At 40.1% G+C, this 20,583-nt stretch overlaps 1 protein-coding gene across 5 annotated transcripts in view; it reads left to right on the top strand.

Annotated features, from left to right (window-relative positions):
* LOC114443566 (mediator of RNA polymerase II transcription subunit 13-like) overlaps positions 1-20,583 on the top strand; it is a 60,012-nt gene that overhangs the window by 17,240 nt on the left and 22,189 nt on the right. For all 5 annotated transcript variants that reach the window (XM_028417730.1, XM_028417733.1, XM_028417732.1 and 2 more), the window contains exon 3: positions 19,890-19,974. In XM_028417730.1, the coding sequence (XP_028273531.1) occupies positions 19,890-19,974 (85 nt within the window). The remainder of the gene's footprint in view (positions 1-19,889; positions 19,975-20,583) is intronic.

Raw genomic sequence — 20,583 nt, 5'->3', positions numbered from 1 at the left:
TTAATGTGTTGAATGGGCTGAGTCATCAGCATGTTGCCGGCACAGCCGGAGAGAAAGTGACATATTTTGGACATAAAAATGAACACACACACACACACACACACACACACACACATACACAGGCTGCCATGTACAGACAGACACACATGCACACACAGTGGTTAATGTGGTGACTGAACACACAATCTGGACACTATGACTATCTAACAGAAGCTTCATCTGCCACACAATAGACACACAGACACAGAGAAGGCTGTGTAGTGGCATGTCATTGTCATTACAACATCAACACACACACACACTTCTCCTTTGTGTGTAGTAGTTTACAAGATCAATTACAAGGAAGAATCCGATGTAATATCTTTACAGGTAGAATTAAAGTACAATATTCTCAGATTTTATAAATAAAATATCACAATTATTTTTATATGTTTTGTGTGTTTAAGTGTTTTAAACCATTTACTAGCAGCAATACTACAACCAAATTTGACACTTTAAAGTGTCATTTATCAGGTGGTGTAAGAATTGTAATAAACAGTAACATAAAGTTCACATGCAGGCATCATTAATGTGATTTAGTTTCACCTGCTGCTCTGACTAGTCAAAATATCACATTTAAACATATAATCAAATGTGTTAGGTCAGGTGTATGTGTGTGTCTGTGTGTGTGTGTGAGGGTGATGGAGCATGTAAAGAGTAAAATGCATATGCTATTAAAAGGTGTTTCTCCTTCTTAGAGACTAAATGACAAAATGTCTGAGTCATGTCCGGTGTAAACAAGGCTTTAGTCACAGCTGGCTGCATACATCCACAGAGTCAGCAGCCACATCACAGCAACCAAAGACAGGCAGAGTAAGGCAGACTAAATAATAATGTACTTAGCCCCTAAGTAAGAATTTATTGCTTTTGAAACAAGCCAGTGCTGTGTAGACAAAGAGACATATGGACAACATTTAGGTTCGTTCATAATTTGTAGTTAATGTGTTCCACCAAATGGAAATTTGATGGTAACAGTTTTACTACCAGATAGATGACATATAGCAGATAATGTAGGGAGTGTGAAATGAGGGGTGGCACTGATGATTTGCCAACAAATCATAAAGACACACATGACAACTGACAGAATGTGAATGCCTTGGTAGGAGGAGCTGGTAGGAGCTCTGTGAAGGGAAAACTCATATTTTAACACAAACACAGACTGAAACAGGAATATTGTGAAAAAGACTGATGCAAGATAAATTCAATTGTACGTTTTTAAATGAACAATCTCACCTTCATAGCTGTTTTAATCCTTTTTTAGCTAATTAATTTATCTACTGCTCCTACCCAACACACAGTCTAATCAGTGCCACATCTTAAGCTAAACTACTGTATACTACTGAAGAATGTAATTTCTTGTGATCATCATTCATTTACCAAGACCGCTCAGCTGCTTAAATTAGATATGTCATGTATAATTAGTGACTGATAGTTTGGACATAATTTGGATAAAAACATGAAAATATGTCAGAGTAGTTCCGCAGGGTGTACCACCATGCCTCCTATTTCTCTCTTTGCAGACTTAGACTTCATATCACATAGCTTTTCCTGCTGATCTGCAACACTCTACCTTGACACTCCATCCTCTGACAGCAGGGCATATGACACACTGTGTCTGGTAAAGTGTGTGCTGTTCATCTGTTCTGCCTGTGAGATCCACATCACAGCAATGATCTCAAACCTGCCACATCTTTCCAAAGCAGACTGTGTCCACCACCACATTCTGTCAACCTTCCTCCTCATTTTATACAGTCACAAATGCCCTATAGTGTCCCTGAATGTATGGCTCTGACTAAATGTACTGACTTTAAAAACAAAACTTATACTTTTAGGTCACGACCTAGACACATTGCTCTGGTACATTTGTCTAATTATTTATCCCTTTCCCTGCAGTGGCCTTGCAGTCTCCTTTCTTTCCTGTGGAGGAATGACTTTCCCACCTGAGTTGGATGAGGATGAGTCATTACCTCTCCTCCGTCACAACTTAAAAATCTGAGTCACATCTGCGTCTGTGTCTGCGTAATGCTCCTGTACTAAATCATGTAAAAGAACCAACAGCATATGCTGCATATTATCAAAAGTGAAGGCTTATTCAGACTCAGACAAAGTGCTGGAAAAATAGTGTTTAAAGTGTGTCTGTTTTTACACTGAATCTGTTATGTGCGGTGTAAAGGAGGACCCAAATGCAGGCGAAGTTCAAGAATCATTTTTACGGGTTTCCATCGTGACAAAAAAAAATCTTCAACAACTCAAACATAACTGTCATTCAATTTGCAATTTGCCTTTCTTACGCATAAGGGCTCAGTAATAAGTGTTACATGTGCAGTGGGCTGGTGATTTATGCATTTCAAATCATTCTGCTCTTGCGTTCACAAATTGCTTTGTATAAGAGCATCAACCTGATCACCAAAATGGAAATGTCAGTTTGTTTTGTCGGGCCACAAATGTGTTCAATTAACAATGGGACCAGACTACTATAATAGGATTGATTGTGGATTTGCTGAACGGTGTGTGGGTGTGTAGCGTTATCCGGTTTAGGAGTTTCTGCAGCAGAAAACTAAGGGCTGATGACTTTGATAACACTGTAGGTGGTGCTCCGGTGTGCCACCAAAACAGCGTGTGGTCAAGGTGAATGCAGGAGGAGGAGGAGGAGGAAGTGTTAGAGGGCTATTCACTTAACCGTGCTTAGCAGGTGTTACTGATTTAATCTATGCTGTATGATCGGAATGATTTAATCTGAGGTTTCTGAAATATTTCTATTCTGATCCATTTAATACACTTATTTTTTCCCCCTTTCAAAATCAATATACAAAATATATGGTAGTTTTTTTAAACCAAGAGTAAGACTTTGCATGGCCTTTTTATTTCTTGAAACTGTAGAAAAGCTGAGAGGAATACAAAGTAGGGGAAATCCAGCAGAAAAAGATTGTGACTGGAATCAATCCTAGCTTGGGGTGAGTGTTGTTCCAGAGACGAGAGTCTTAACCACACTGTCTCTAGAAATTATGTGCATATTTAATTAAAAAAAAATCCTCCAAACTAGAGAGCAGAGGGATACAGGGAGGTAAGGAGGTAATTATACACCATATTTTTTCAAGTATGGTGTTATATTTGCAGAATTGACTAATGTGATTATCATTAGTGTTATCACAGTGAATGTTTGAGCAAAGTGAGAAGAGTAAATTACAAACCTCAGTTGTGCATGTCCATTATCAATGGTTGGCTGGTGCAACAAAGATATGTGACCAACAAGTGGATTAGCAGCAATGCTTATGAGAAAATAATCAGAGATAATGGAATTAAGAGGACAGAAAAGCAGCAGAGTGTGGATTGGACATTACCTCAGGCTCTGGGTTTAAACAAGGTGAAAGAAAAACATCTGCCAAATGTGTAGAGAGAGTGTGACAGTCTGACTGTCTTTGTGTTAGAAAGCTGAAGCTGGGTGCTGTGCCCTTCAAAACCAGAGCTGGATGCCATATTTTGTGGAGCTTCAGGGGTTGTGGAGTGTGTACGAACACACCATGGCAGGCTGTGTGTGTGTGGCTTACCTGTGACTATCATTCTTTTAGTGTAGCCATAATTGCCCAAGAGTGTGTGTGTGTGTGTGTGTGTGCTGGCAGAGGTCGCAAGGTAATTGTCCTGTAAAAAAATGGTTGCCAAATGTATGTGTGTGTGTAGCAGAGTGCGGGAGGGAGCACTAACCTCTGCCTCCATCTGTCCACGTCTGGCTGTGAACTCATAATCTGGCCTGTGGAGACAAACCCACTTCACCACTTGCCACCTGCCTTAGAAATACAGGTTAGATTGAGGTTATTACTGTTATGGATCTGCTAGTGAGAATGTTATAAGTACCATACATAATTTCCTGTTTATTTTGCAGCTCAAGCCTGACACTTCTGGATTTGCATTTTTACACATAGGGAAAGCTCATAGATTCACTGAGGGCACTTCTGCGATGTGTGCAGGAGCTGAATGAATACCTGACATGAGGAGTATTTCAAGTGGTGTCTTATTGAGAAAATATGCCGACACCAGATAAGTGCTTGTGCTTGTTTTGTTCTAATTATATGCACCTAGATACAGGTTGGACAGTTACACTATCTGAAATAATTAAAATATTTGTGTTAAAGCAGCAAATGTGAACATCAGAGGTCTATTCTGTGAGCAACAACAAGTTTACCGTCTGATAAAATACACTAATTCATTCACACAGTTTTGTCTTCTTCAATTAAAACATAAAGCCTGACTCATAATACTTTTGGGAATATATTTACTGAAGTGTAAAAAAAACAACAATTTCAGCTCTTATGGGTGGTTTTGTATGATCAAACATTTAAGAGGGATCTATTTATAGAAGTGGAAAACAGAATTCATTTTTTAGGTGTTGTAGAAGAAGCAGTTAACGTCAGTTCAGGAAGATGCGCCTTGTTTTTACAGTAGGTTGGAAAGGAGGGGTGAGGGAGAGGTGCTGCAGTCTGAAACCTCTCCACTGGATCTCATGAAATCTGACACGCTGGTTCTTTAAAGCTTTCATGAAATGACCAGTGCATTTCCAGTCTTTATGCTACACTGCACTATGTTGAACTAATATACTGTTTTGTGACGGATATCCACACCTGTCTACCTAATAACTCTATTATATCCTGTGCAGTTAAGTCAGTCTTCTACTTACGGCCCTCCTTGAATCAGTGACAGCTTAAGTGTTTTTGCTGAAGTGCATCTCAACAGCAGTTGTTGGGTGTCCATTTCACCTCCCTGATTATTGCAGCCTGGATTTGAAACTGGTGATCCTAAAGTGCTGGCTCTTCATCTTTTAGGGTGAGCTGTTAACAGCTGATGACAGCAAGCAGCTGAAAATACACTACACTGTAACACTAAAGCTATAAAGGGGCTTAAACAATCTGGGGTCCATCATAGTATGTAAAACTGTAAGACGTGTCAGGTATAATAATCCCCTTTCTCTTTGTCTCCCCTCTTCTCTTTTTGTTTGCGGAGCCATTGTTACTGATATCACCATAATGATAGCACAGAGTGGAAACAATAGCTAGTGAACAGGAGAAGTCACAGGTGATGTTACTAGAGATTACAGCATTGCTCTCACTGCTCGGCACCATGCCAGTGTGATCCCTGCATACACAGCAAAATATATGAGTCATGTGCAAACACGTTGAACAGATCCTCCCAGAATGCATGTTGAATGCTGGCGCAGAGAACAGGTGCCAGTGAGCAGAGAGGAGATGTGTGTTCCTGCCCTGATAGTGCGGGTGAAAGCCTTAAATGTTATACCTTGTAATTATAAAGCTGGTAAAATGAAATTGAAGATTAAGAAGGTAATGGCCACATGGGTCAGTTTGGATAAAACAAAAAAAAGAACAGGAAGTGACACAGATTAGAAAGCATTCATCACCACTGGCCTCTTCCATAGAGTCAATTGTGCGACTGTGCCTTGTTTTGCTCTGAATTGCACACCTCTTTAATCATAAAGGGAAATAAAAAGACAAAGAAGCAGGTTTCAACCTTGAGGCGTAATACTTCTTCTAACAATAAGACAACAAAAACTAAAATCTTTTTCCTAGATCTAAAACAACTGCCTAACCCTTATTCTGTGTCAACAAGTTTTACTTGGCATTTATTCTTTCCTCTGACGCTTGCCTCTTCCAGCCCCTCTCTCCATCCTCTCACTCCTCCTCCTGCTGCTCCTTCTCTTTTCAGGCTTTGTTGTGCTTCACTTTTTCCCCTCCTCCCTTGTTTTTGGGGTTGCTCTGTGTGATGTTACGGTGGCGAATGTCTGCAAGCAAGCTTGTTCCCTGGCAAATAAAAGGTGTGGGTGTACGGTTGCCAATCAAGCCTACTTCTTCTCTTTATTCCTTCAGGGTTTGTCTTAGGAACTCCTCAAAACTGAGGGAATGAATGATTAGCCTCCCAAATTTTGAATTTTGAATTAGGAACTAGGTCGCAGCTGACACACAACTCAATAGGGAACACATTGAAATATGGAGACCTATAGAGGTCTCTAAAGGAATGCTGCCTTACCTACTGAGAGGGACTTACAGAGTCAAAGAGGCACATGCATTTGACTTTTTTTTTTCCCCAGTCTGGCTTCGGCTGGTGAAAAAGTGAGTCACACTAAGCAGCAATTCCATGATAGCAAAAAAAAGAAAAGAAAAAAGAAAACATGAGCAAAAAAAAGAGGAGGGGCAGGAAGAGTGGGAAGAAGAAGAGGGAGGGAAGGACAAGGCAGAGATACATGTAGTGTGAGAAAGAGAGAAGGAGAAAGGGAGGGTGTGTGTGTGTGTGTGTGAAACAGGGATTCAAGCTTCAAAAAGAAGAAAAGAAGTGGTTTGTTTGGAGGGAGAGAGGAACATCTGCGATTTCTCTTTAGGCAGTTAGATATGCCGTTGGTGTGGTGTTCTGCACATGTTCTTTTTTCTAGTTTCTTATTTGCCAGCAAAAACAACATACTCTTATTCTGAAAATTGGTCACTTCACACCTCCTGTTCACATCTTTGTCATCTCAAATCTGTGAGAAAAGATCAGTCTGTTCTCCAGCTATGACTGTTTCTAACCAGATAGACAGATTTTTTTTTTTTGCAAATTTAAGTACAAAAAAACATACTCTTGTAAGAGGAGAAACTTTTACTTCCCCTTGACAGACATTGGACAAATACACTTAAAGAGAGGGGGAGAGAGTGGGCTAGGAAACAAGGAGTGAGGAAAAAATTGCCTAAGTCATGTTTACTTGTCTGTAAATTTGTGGGGAAGGACGGAGAATCTCTGATTTCCCTCCTCCTCTTCTTTTCTCCTCCCCTTGTGGGCTGTCAGGGCGTGTCCCATGACCCCTTGACCCCATTTGTATGTGTGTGTGTGTGTGTGTGTGTGTGTGTGTGTGTGTGTGTGTGTGTGTGTGAGAGAGAGAGAGAGAGAGCAAGAGAGAGATGTGATGGTAGGGGTGAAGTTTCCCAGCTGCACGGAGAAGGGGCGGGAGTGTAAGCTTTTCCTTCACAAGCTTTCAGTTTTGAAAGAAAAGCCACAAACTGAAAGAATGAGAGCTTTGTGTGTGTTTGTGTGTGTGTGTCTTCGAGAGAAAAGGAGATGGAGAGGGGCAGACAGGGAGAATGAGTTTTGTACTAAGTAGACAGAGAGAAGAAGAAGAGAGGTCATGAGGGAATTAGAGTTAAGGTAATCATTGTAAATGTTGAAGTAGCAACAGGGTAAAAGTGTGAGACAGAGTTGAGGGGTGGAGTAAAAGCATGAATGAAGGAAAGTGGGGAAAGTAGAGAGTATTATTTCGCTATTTGTGTTCAACAATTCAGTGCTAATGGAACCAATAAAAACAACTGTGTTTACAAAGCTCCTGACTGCTGTGTCGATGTAGTTAGAAAATAAGAATTCCCTCAATCATGAGGAAGACTGTTGATCCATAACTGTTTTTTATGGGATCCTGAAGCACAATAAACAGACTGTAGCAATTACAAGAGTCACCACCTTTGATGTGCCTGCATGGTACACACAATTAATGTTCAATATGGGCATATACTGTGTGATGGAGTTAATGCTGCCTCGGGCTGACGGTTTGGCACCCACAACACTTTGATTTCACATTTTCCTCTCCTGATGTCAGTACAGTTTATTTATACTGTAACCTATGCACAATAAAAAGCATCTGATAGTCAGGAGATCAGAGGAGGTGCGACCTGTCTGACAGTTATTGAAAGCAAAACTGTGCACGGGGGAAATACTTGTTTCATTTGGTTTGCTGTGCAGCAGTTTACTAGAAGTGAGGGAGTAAGAACAGCAAGTGTGCAAGTAGCTAAGTCATGTCCTCATCAAACATGCTCACATCGTGTCGGCTTTACCGACATATGGAATAAAATAAAAGTTTAAGAACGCAACATAAACTTTGTTTGTATAAAAATAAGATATATTTTGTCTTATTTTGTTTAAGTACATAACTCTGTGCAGACCAAACCCAAATGCAACAACAACAATGATTCAAAATGAAGCTATACATGCTTATATTTTGAAATAAATTGTGGAGGATTAAATGGAATGAAAGCTGTTGTTGTTTGCTTCCATCCGCCTTTTTGAAGATGAGCCAGCTGCCTTTGATATCTGCAGTTTGTGAGGGCTCTCAGCCTGCATCAAGTGACTGCAGCGGCCAAATTGATTTTTTCCCTTGGCGTTTTTATCACAAGCATAGAAATGCTGATTTTGTTGCAGTAACCAGACAATCAGTGTCTCCACAATAGCCTGCTATTCTCCTACAGGGACTACAGCTGTTGGTTTAAAACAATTAGCAATCATGGAAACTGTATTTTTTTTATTTATTTATTTTTTTGGATGCTGTATGTCTCCACATGTTCTTTTGTAGCATATCGGGAATGTGTTCAGTCACACCTCACTTAAATCCCAGATGTATCATTGAAACTCTGGAGAGAATAATAAATTAAATAATCTTGTAGTTATTGGGTTTATGCTTGTTTGATTTTTGTGTTACTACTTGTTCTTTTGCATTACTTCTCCCTGTGGTAACCAGGAAGGATTAACGTCACTGCTTGGTGAGGCTTCTGAAATGAATTCCCACACTACGGCTATGATTTTCTTTTTATCCATAATCTTCTAAGATTATTCCTCTAGATGAAATTGCAGGATTCTCACACTGCCCTTTGGAAACTGTACTTTTGTTTTATTTCCCCCCTAAAAATTACACTAATATTACATGGAGAGTGTAGATGAGAGACATAGTATCACAATTATGGATATTGTCTGTTGAGATCTACACAGTTTTTTTTGTGACCAGGTTCTAAACATCAGTCATCCTGATGTGTGTGTCTATGAGGTTTGTCCCATTTTTAGAGCCACCCTCAAGTGGCCACATGAGGAAGTGCAGTTTTTGGCACCATTTTTATTAAAGCTGATGGGTTCACATGATTACATCGTTTAGGTTTTACCCCTTAATTTGTTGAAATATATAATTCCTTCATGTGTAACCTGAGCCTTTTATTTCTGGATGACTGAAGGAGGTGGTGCCCCAGCATGCCGCATTAATCAGCCACCGTTTGTGTTTAAGTGTTGAGGAGAACAATGGATAAAATTAAATTAAGGTTCAATCCTGCTTTATCTGAGGTGTTTGTGACCTTGTTGTGGTATTGATTTATACAGTGTTACTTTGCCACTTAATTATGTTTATTATTATTTTTTTTTACAGTTCACGAGGGGGCAGATTTAGGAGTGAGTAGTGTGTGTGCAGCTGAAGAGTAGAGGCTGACATTAGATAATCCAGAAATCAGTGTTTGATGCTGATTACAGTAGAGTGATGGCTGTCTTTTTCCAATAGCACTAGCAACATGTGAGCCTGCTGTGATATGAATTTCAGCATGATGATCAATGAGAGTGATGTCAGATAGCAGACATACTTGCTGATTTGACTGTCTAACTATTGATATCTGCTGTCCTTTGTGAAGCTTCACTAAGTCCTCCTGCTATAAGTGCTTTGAGGAGCAGACAAGGACCAACACAGACAGCTCTGCTATGAATGAACTGCCACTTGGTCTGTCTGGGAAGAGAGGAGAACTATCCATCTCTCCCTCATCCTTGAGAAGAAGAGCTTCGCTGTCAGTCTCTCTCTCTCGTCTCCCCTCTAGTGGCAGTTAGGAAGCCCTATGGAGTCCTGCTAAGCCTCTCAATAGCTGCCCTGCCTCCCACCTCAAGGCCCATTCACTTCTAATGAGGTGCTCAAGTGTCTGTGGCTTAACATGAGGGTCAACACACAGAAATGGTCCCTTTTAGCCTGTTAGCTCCACCACTCCAGCAAATGTTAAAGTGATTAATTCTATAATTGACAGGTATTTTGGCATAAATCAGTTAAAATACCTGTCAAACATTCTTCACGCAGTACAAACTTACTGTGAACAGGGCTTCTCTGCAGCTACTTGTTATGATCTTAAATGCCTAAAAGCTAAACAATTATCTTTTACAGTAGCGCTGTATTTGAACAGACACTTGACCTGCGCACGTTCCTTGACTCTGCACATATACCATGAAAGGAGCGGCATCATAATACTTGAACTCTACTACAGTGGGAAAATATTGAGGTCCTCAAGTCTGCAGACACTCTTTAGCCTCCCACTTAAACACTTCTTCAGGAGTGACAAGTGTGTCAATATTTTTGTCTAATGTGATACTTTGCTGTGTGCGGATAGTGAAAATATTGTTTGCTCATTACATGGATTAAACATGCCAAACAAGAGTCAGTGACGGGATGATGTCCCAGATAGGAGGAATATAGCTGGTTTCAGGTGTAATACATTGTGAATAGGTCAATGTAAACCTAAACCAATTAGTTTTGTCTTGAAACAACAAGTAAACACCCTTTCTAATGGCTTTCACCAGGAGGACTCAGAAGGTAAGGGAGCTGGTTTTAGAATATTTAGTGCAAAAATCAGAATGCTGCTAAAAATTATCACCTAATAAATATATATATATATATATATATATATATATATATATACAATCACATACATAATTTACCTTTCGGTTTTCCTTTTACATTTCCTCGTAGTTATCAATTAACTTATATTTTAAAGATTTTCTGAACTTTAAGAAAGAACTGCTTGTTTTAAAATGATCATCAAGCTCATTCCACAATTTTGTGCGTAGAACAGAAATACATCTACTCTTGACATTAGTTCTTACTTTAAGTCTCTCAAAAATAAATAAACCTCTTAAATTATAATGCCCATCTCTGATTTTAAATAACTTTTGTAGGCTAAAGGGAAGATTTTTGTTCATGCCATATATATACTTTTGTTTATATAAAACTGAAAAGCACGAATGCAGGTGTAAACAGACCTAAGATTAATTTTGTAATTCCATAAGACCTCCATGGGGGTTGCTAATAAACATCTGCTGACAAAAGTAGCACTCATTGTAAATAATCTTTTCTACATTCTGCTATGTCAGCTGAAATAAATTGTTTCTATCACTTCCTGTGGTCTCAGGATGAGTTCTGAGTGGGCACAGTAGACTGCAATTCTGGATATGATGACAGTTTATTCACCAGGAGGTCCATAGAGCTTAAACAAAAGTGTGAAGGGAAGACACCTCAGTTGACTAACAACCACTGATTCAGCTCATAAAAGGATAAAAAGCAAACACCTTACACACAATGCAATTTTAATGCAAGTCAGGTTTAATAAATTACAAATGAACTGGGCATAATCCTGAATTTGGCTTTTTTTGTCATTATTTAGTCAATATCATTTGTAGATTTTTTTTTTATCTCCCAATAACTCATGGGAACGTGCTTGGTGCTTAGCATGTATCCATCCATCCACAGCATCCCAGACATCCAAAGATTTGTGTGTGTGTGTGTGCTGGTTTGAATGAAGTGACTGTCAAATTACGTAATGGTGTGGGATAATTCTGCTGGCTTTTCTCTGCAACGTTGGCTCTTTTTTGATTGCCGGGGTTGATGAGAGGCCAGTACACACGCACACACATACGTGCTCGTTTCTCTTTTTGAACATCATAGAAAGCTTCTTTTCATTTCCTCACCTTATCTATCACAGCTCTCCTGCCATTTTTTTTAGTCTCTTTTCTAGTCTCTCTCTCTCTCTCTTTCACGCCAACTGTTCCTTTGTATCTCTACACCAACACATGCACCAGACCTCTAAACACACATTCATCCCAACATTTTTATAGCAGGCTATATTAGAGGAGAGAGTGATCTCATTTTAGTCTTGATGTTGACACAGTAGCCATCTCTAGATCCCTCTGATTACACCAACAACTTTACATTAATACAGTAAGTGTCCTGTAAATTATAAATTGCGCTGTCAACATACTCTGCTTAATGACAAGCTCTGGATTCACGCACAGCATCACTCCAAATTAGCTTTAGACTGACTGGTGAGATGATAAATAAACCAATGAGCTTATGTGTTGTTTACTGAATTACAATGAATGAAAAATTGTGAAAAGGTTCGAGCTCATGTGATGTCTGTTTTGTTGACTTGATAAAATCTGCATGGGAAACAGCTGGTGTCAGCTAGCGTTAGCATGTAGGTGTAGCTTTGTGCATTTGGTGATTGTTGATATGTTGTGTGTGGATGGGAGGGCTGACTGCTCTGAGAATTATGTCGTGTTTTCACCCTCTCTTGTTAATCTCACAGTTTTCCCACAAGCAGACATATGTACAGGAACACACATATTTTATGTTTCCTCATCTCCCACTTCTCATCAGTATGCCTTTTGCATGCCAGCAGAGGTGCTGCAGGCTTATATTTACACCAGGTCATCACTGGCAGCAGAATGACATCATACATAGCAATGAATGAAAAAGCCACAAATCTCTGGCTCAATAAGCTCTTATTTTACATGACACGTCATTTCACCTGTATATCAATATCTAACCCAACAATGAAAAACAAACAAAAGTTAGGGAGGCAGGTATATTTCATCAAACCTCATGAGATGCTTTTTACAACATGTCGTCACAAACGTAGTACTGTTTGTACTACTTTTTTTCCTCAAGTCAAATTCCCCCATCATCAGAGCCAATGGTGAAAAATGAAGTGCTGTGAATTTGGTGCACAAAGAAGTAACGAGGGGAAGTTGTGTAAGGGAATACTGAGAGCTGCTGTGTTGACATGGCCTGGGTTGGTGCCAGCCATCCCTTCTTACCCTCCACTTTGACCTCAGCTCAGGAGAGGTGGGGCTTTTCCTGGCTGCAACTCGACTCCTCTGGTCCAAGTGCCGCTGTCGGGAGAAAGAGATGACCCACATCGTTTAGACAGATAGAAGACTCACATGGGCTATTAGAGGGCTTAATGAGAACGCATACATTGTGGTTATTTTTTGTGAGCTTGTGTATGTACAGGATAAACACATACACTCATGGCACCACACTCACACCCTGGTCCCTTCTCCTGCCTCTCTGCCTGACTCACCCCCACAACTATGCAAGCAACTCCAGCTCAGTCACCTAATTGATTCCAGATTTCCCCCCTCATCCCTTCACTCTCCCTCTGTGAGCCTCCTCCTCCTCCTCTTCGCTGTCACTGCTGCCCTTCATTCTCTCCATCTTACTGGGTCTCAGTGCCTGCCATATGGGCATTCACCATATGCATTTTTTAGGGTTCCCAAAAATGTGGCACATAAATACCCATATTTATTGAAGGAATTGTGCCTAAAGTTTAAAGGTTTGTAATCCATAGAAGCCTACAACATTTCCTGTTTACTAGTTTGTAGGTGTGTGCTGGTGTTGTGTTTAGAGACAGGGTGGACTGTCTGTTGTTTAGAGTGGACAGGTGTCAGTAAAAAAGCTTAAAAAATAATGTCACTACAGTGTGAGAATGTGCAGGTACAAGTGTAGCATGGACATGGATGGAGGTATTAGAATCAGAATCAGAATCAGAAATTACTTTATTTATCCTCGAGGGGAAATTCTTGTTTGTTACAGACACATAGAAGAACGGATAATTGAAATGAAATAGAAATATATAATAAATATCTAAATACCTAGACAGCATTTAAATCCCTGAGTTGTTACCTAAAGAACATACTACTGTATAAACCTTTACATAGTAAAGAGCATGACATGAATGTACCAGTATGAATGTACAGTGTCTGAGTGACTGTTACAGTTCAGAATTCAGTAGTTTGATTGAGACAGGCAGGAATGACTTCCTGTGTCTCTCAGTGGTGCATCATGGGAGTCGGAGTCTGTTGCTGAACGAGCTCCTGTAGCTGGTCAGTACAGTGTGGAGTGGGTGGGAGGGACAGTCCAGTATGGTCTTTATTTTGGACAACATCCTCCTCTGACACACCTCTGTCAAAGAGTCCAGTTCCTCTCCCACAACATGGCTGGCCTTCCTGATGATTCTGTTGAGTCTGTTTATGTCCCTCACCCTCAGACTGCTGCCCCAGCAGACAACAGCATACATGATGGCACTGGCCACCACAGACTCATAAAACATCCTCATCATTGTCCTGCAGATGTTGAAGGACCTCAGCTGCGTCAGAAAGATTAAAAATACAAACAACCACTGTTACACTGTAGAGTAGCTTTAAACACAATGATTGGCATTCTGTACAGTATGTAATGAAACAGGCGGAAGCTGTGGAGAGATGAGCAGGCTGAGATGGAACAGCTACTATTAACTGAATTTCAAAAACCATTGTTACACTTGTAGGTACATCCCCACAACCTCTGCTACATTTCAAGCTTCTGTTTCATAACTTCATCAGACATATAAACTGACATGGCTGAACTGGGCAAGTGTTATTACAAAGACATTAGATAACAGGCACAGTCTTTAACACACTGCTGTCAGATGCTTTTGTTTAACTGATCCTATCACTTGTCATAACAGCTTTTACATCATGTGACTAAAATCAGTCATTTCACCCACAGATTTTCTTTCTACCTAAACCTGTTTTTTTTTCTCTGACTGATTTGAGTGGGCTCCAGCATAGACTCAGCTGAGCAACAAAACTCACCACTGTTACATAAGACAGCTGTACTATGTCAAATGAATGCTGAAGAAATCTGATGTTGTTGAACACATGGGATATCTGATGCTTTAATTAGTTAAGAATTTGAAAGGTGTGTCTGCTCTGTCAAAAAAGCTTATTGTTCAACACAGATGAACCATTCATATCCACTTGTACTGTGTATTGCATCACTTCAGAAGGTAAAACAAGCTGTTATACAACTTCAGAGTGTTGAAATTAATAATATTCAACTATTAAATGCAACTTGAAGTAGAGCAGGATTATATTTAACAGCATGGTATCAGAGAGTTGTCTCATAAAGTAACAGATCCTGGGTTTTGTCTGCCACTTTATGCTAATTTAATTTCTTTCTAGAAATAGATCTCAGTTTTACATGCGGAGATCAGCTTTGGTTGTGAAGGATGATGACAGGAAAACATAAGCAATCTGTTTAACATGCTCGTGATTGCCTGCCACACCTCAACTTGGAACTAAGATCTAAATTAAAAACTTATTTGTTGTACAAAATAGGAGGTAAAGTTCCTCAATAATAAGTTCATTAACACTGTAACACTTAGTCAGCCTGAAATTTACAGGGTAATTTAGCTGCATTAATCAGATTAAACAAATTAAATAGTGACCAGAAGGTAAAACAAGGGAACAAGCAGCGTGGCATTTTAGAAGAAACAAATTAAACTGTTATATTTCTTTTCTTAAAACCTGTAATTAAAAAGCTAAAGACTAAAACAAGAGCAACCATTATTTACACCTACGAGTCAGAGAAATGTGCTGTATCTTAAAGTGCCACCATAACCTTCAAAACTGCATGAAAATGTCTTGCAGTGGAAAATATGCTGTTTCATCTATTGGTCTTTCTTCTCTTTTTTTGGATGTGCACCTGTTTTCTGTTTTGTATTAAGGGAATATACATAAACTCTAGCTTGGTGCCTTTAAGATATCAAAAGGTACTCTCTCAGTGTGCAGAATCAATACATATTTAGTGTAGAGTGGAAGGGTTTGATGGCATTGTTGATCAAGCAAGTCGACAGTTATCTTTGTTTGTGCTGATCCAAAAGCTTTGTATTCGAAGCAGTCAGCTTTTATGGCTGTTTAATTTTCTCGGGTGACATCTTTAGACCTCGTCCAGCACCTCAGGGTGTCCATAAAACCACTTATACACACATCAGTTTGACTGTCAGGTAGTGTCATAAAATTTAGTGTGAGCATTACATGACACTAGCACACCGCACTTGCTCTACACAGCACTTACCTCACATTATACACCTCTGTGCTGAGGGTCCAAAAAATCACAGTTGGTTTTTCACTATTTTTATTTTTACTTGATCATGTTTAGAGACAGATCATTGCTTTTGCTGTTAATAGCAAACAGCAGTAGTCTTTGCCATGCCTTACATCTGTGTGTATGTCTGTGAAGATTCTCTGTCATTTAAGAGATAAAAACTTTCTCCGGGCTTGAAGATATTTTAATTTAAGTGAGGATGAGAGGCTTTCCTTAGGACTAATAAACCCCTTAAGGTGAAATATATTCAAGACTCCAGCTACTCTAGTTGCTTTTATCTGAGGACATATAATATTCAACCCCCTCCATGGTTTCAAGAAACACTTCTCACTATGTCAGAGACACATGGGTGCGAAGAGCATCAACTCTGTTTACTTTAGTTGTGTAACTGCTGTGACTATTTGTGTCATACAATCAGTTTGGTGAAATGACTTAATCAACTGAAAAAACAGCAATTTAAAAACGTTTTGATATCGAGTTGATCATTAGATAGTAATTATAACACAAGCACACATTTGTGTTCCATTTGTTGTCTGTTATCTGTGATCAAAAACCTGTGTGAATGCATTCACTCGGGAGACTTATAATTATCATCTTTCTTCTGTTTCACTTTCTGCCCATCTGTGCAGCCTTGTAATATTTCTCTCTTATTAATAAAAGCACAGGCTGTGTTGCCATGCACACACAAACACGACGTACCAGTACGCATACAGTAAATGCATGCTCACGTACACACACACACACAGAGAGAGAGAGAGAGAGAGAGAGAGAGAGAGACACCTCTGCTCAGACATGCAGCAGGGCAGCTAATTAGTAAAGTGGCAGTGGTGTTTGTGTGAAATCACACACTTATATCCACACACATTGCCCACTGAGAACTCATAGCCTGCACACTGCAGAGACACCACTGGACGCCAAGACTGCTGATGCTATTGATCCAAGACAAATGAACAAATGAGAGCGAGAGAGAGGAAGAGGAGCAAGGAAATGTGTGGCTAGGGGTCATCATGTCTGAGACAGAGTGTTGTCACAGCTCAACTCCCGCCTTCTCTCCCTCTCAGATCAATACCATCTTTGTGTTTTGTTAGCAGGGTATTGTGGTGGCAAGCGGTCAGTCCCTCTAGCGGTGTGAGACCCACACAGTCAGGTGGAGGTGAAAAGGGGGGGGGGGGGGAGTTGGGAGAGAAACAGTGAGAGGTGGGAGGACAGGGTTACGCACAGCAGAGGATGTGGAAATAAAGAGAGTGGTAGTGGCGACCCAGTTCCATCACTGCTTGTTTGTGTTTGGGGTAGCGCGGTAGTTAGGAGCATTGTGGCACGAGGTTTGGGGGGGAAGGAAGGTTGTGTGAAGTAAACATGTATTTGTGAGGATGTTACTGTATAAGCACATCATGCAAAATTGGACAGAGAATGCACCTTTTCTTGACTGCTAATTTATATTATTTATCATTAATTTAGCTTTTTCCATCAATTTCAATTTGATCAATTGTTCATTGTTATTCTTTATTAAAGGTTTAAGCTCCTCAATTGCACTTTCTGGTCTTAAATTGTCTTAAATTTATCTTATTCATCTCCTTAATAGTCATTACAGCATTTGATGCACTTCAGAGGAATGTTACAGCTTAATTGAACCCTTAATAACATCACTATCAGCTTGGAGAAATGATCTATATTTTACTATTTTAAGCATTTTGATGTGTTGATTTATTGAGAATAATCAATCAATAAATGATCACTATTGAAAATAATCATTTGTTGTAATGACATAATTAGCTATTCTGTTTGTGTTTCTGCCTTTCTGTATCAACATAACTTGAGCCATCAAAGACCGGCTTTTAAAATTTATCAATAAAATCAAAAATGATGAGCCTTCAGTTTAATCTAATTGAGAGCGAGGTTGATTACATCCAGCTCCTTTAAAATCTTTCAGGCATGATGCCGTTCCCTGTAGCTCAGGCTGAGATGAATGATGGATCATGATGTTGTAAATCCCTATTGCACTTAGCTGTGCATTTAGTGTCTACAGCGTGCTTCTCCCTTGGGCCATCTGTGTTCCTCCTTCTGATTAACAGGCAGTAAAAACTCCAAACATGGTGGCCACTGGCTGACTGTTGGTGACAGTTTCATGGTGTTTCTCTCCAAGTATGTGCCTCTCACACATCCCTTCTGGATATTGCTGCTTTAATGCATCAGATCATGGTTTTATTTCACACTCCATTTTCTGTATTTATCACGATTGTGCAGAGTCGTGTGCACATGCTTGTGCAGATGCCTGACCTTGTTTTTCTTGCAGCAGTGATTTGTCACACCTTGTGTTGATATGGTGCAGTGAGCTGGCTCTTTGACAGCTACACTATAAACGTGAGCGTCTAATGTGGATTGCATGTTTGCAGGGAGCGGAGTACATGCTGCTGCCACCGTTAGGATTAGTTGTACACATTGTACCTTCTGCTCTAGCAGCTTTATAATCAGACGTAGGAATTAAGAGAGCAAAAATGGAAGGGTTTCCGTTTAAGTCTCTTCAGAGGCACTTTAGTTTGTTCGACTTTTGGGTGGGAGCCCCGGTAGGATGCAGGGCTGAGGAGTCAGCGGCATAGTTTTGGAGTAATAGGGGTCAGGAGTAGAGCTGGTCATGAGGAGAATAAATGAAGATAGGTTGTAGAGGACTGGCAGGAAGAAGAAGAAAAGTTGGGGAGATTTTTAAGAGCAGGAGAGAGAAAGAGATATAGAGACAGTGAGAACTAATGAGCTGGATTTGCCGGAGACTTGGCATTCTGCTCATGGTGCTCGCTCTATCTCTCTGCTCTGTAGAAGAGCTGGCTAGAGCGAGCTTCCTGTCTGAGCCCTGAAGCAGGAGTAAATGAGGGGTGGGTGGGTGGGAGGGAGAATGAGGGTGGTGGTGGTGGTGGTGGTGGTGGTGGGGTGTGGGGTGTTGGAAGCAATAGAACAGAGGAAGGAGGAGAAGGAGGAGGGTGAGGGGCAGGAGGGACCAGTGTTGAAATTGAATGCCAGGGCGCCATGTTCTCACCGCCAGCGTTTCCATGGTTACAGGGTAATTCTGGCGAGTAAGGAAATTTCATTCACTCTGGTATGAAGAAGAAGAAGAAGAAGAAGAGAAAAAAACAGGAGGGAAATATCAACAAAGCGACAGAGGAAGAGAAAGGGATACGAAAAAAATCAGGGAGGAGATAAAAAAAAGAGGGAGAAAGAGTAAACCTCCACTGGGGCTTATGCCACCCATCCCCCAGGCGATCTGCCTCTGTCTCTCATTCCTCCTTTTTCTTGTGTATTTCTGTGATGCTTGGTTTGTTTGCCACCACCCTATAAGCAAACACAACACCCACCCACAATCCTCCAGTTCTTCCAGCAGCCTTGCAGGTATATGGCAAAGAACAAAGAGAAACACTGTTAACTGGCCGCTGTGTGTGTGTGTGTGTGTTAGAGAGAGACTTCTTTTTGGGAGGAAGGCAAATGGGGGGTTGGTGCCAGGGAAGCTTTTGGATGGGAGGGGGTTAAAAAAAATCAAGAGGCAGCAGACTTATTCACAACATATTTGACACATTTACTAACCTGCTGCCAAGAAATCAGATGCTTGGGCAAAGTTGGTTTAAACACATTTGTTTTAACTCAAAGAAAAAAAAAATGTGGGTGCTGATCTAAAACTCAGTACACATGTAAAAACCTGGGAACGCAAGCAAGTGTGTCAGCCTGTGTAGATACAGGCACACTCTTACTCTCTAACAGGGGCTGACAACTGCATGGGGTTTGACTGGACTGTCGCCGCAGCCAATGTGACAGCTGTACAGCCAAGCAACCTCTGTACACACACACACACACAGGCGTCATCTTGATTTGTGTTATGATGTGTAAATGGTCTCATCAGCACATGCAGCATGTTTAGACACATATCTATGCAGTTAACGCTGAACCATGTGTTGTTTATGGTTGTGTGCGCAGATGTTTTACTGTCACAGGAATGATTGTTATTATGTATTATGAAGAATGTAATGTAATATGTTTTTTATAATAAATGCATTTTCCTCCTCTCTTTCAGTGGCTGAGGAGGGGCTCTGGGAGTGTGGGCTGTCCTATGAATGTAGGACTCTCCTGTTCAAGGCCATACACAACCTGCTGGAAAGGTAAAAAAATCAGAGGGGGGTAAGGGCTGGTTAGCACACAGCTTATACCTGGGGTCACAGAAACCGTCACATCTCAAACTTACGAACATTTTTTGGCACTTTTTGCTTTTAAAAAAAGCAAAAAAATTATTAATTTATGTTATTATGTGTAAACAAATTTACATTTTGTTATGAAAGTTGGCATCTGGATAACATACTGTAATGTGTTAAATCCACACATAAGCCCATCAACTGCACTGTCACTTAAGATCATTGACCGAGATAAATACATACTCATATAAAACTTAACTGTTACAATTAATGTGTGCCAACAATTATAGCGCCCATAAGTTGGATCATTAAGGCAGAATGACAGGATAGTCAGGATATAAAATGTCTTAAAGTGTCTTAAAGTACATTTAAAAATAAAAAAAATGTTTACGTAGTAAGTGTGTGTGAAGCCTAAAGCCGGGTGTTAAAATGCAAAAAGTAAATGACTGAAGTAAATGAATGATGTGTTTTTTTACAATGTATTCCGAAAGTCTGCACACAAAAGAACTTCAAGTCAAACTTATAGACAGCCTGAGTTCTCTCTCATCAGCTTAATGAAATTATAATCTGTGCGCTGAA

Source organism: Parambassis ranga, chromosome 12 (genome assembly GCF_900634625.1).
Source record: "Parambassis ranga chromosome 12, fParRan2.1, whole genome shotgun sequence".
NCBI classification, from domain to species: Eukaryota; Metazoa; Chordata; class Actinopteri; family Ambassidae; genus Parambassis; species Parambassis ranga.
The sequence above is the reverse complement of the archived record's forward strand: the minus strand, read 5'-3'. Positions and strand labels throughout refer to the sequence as shown.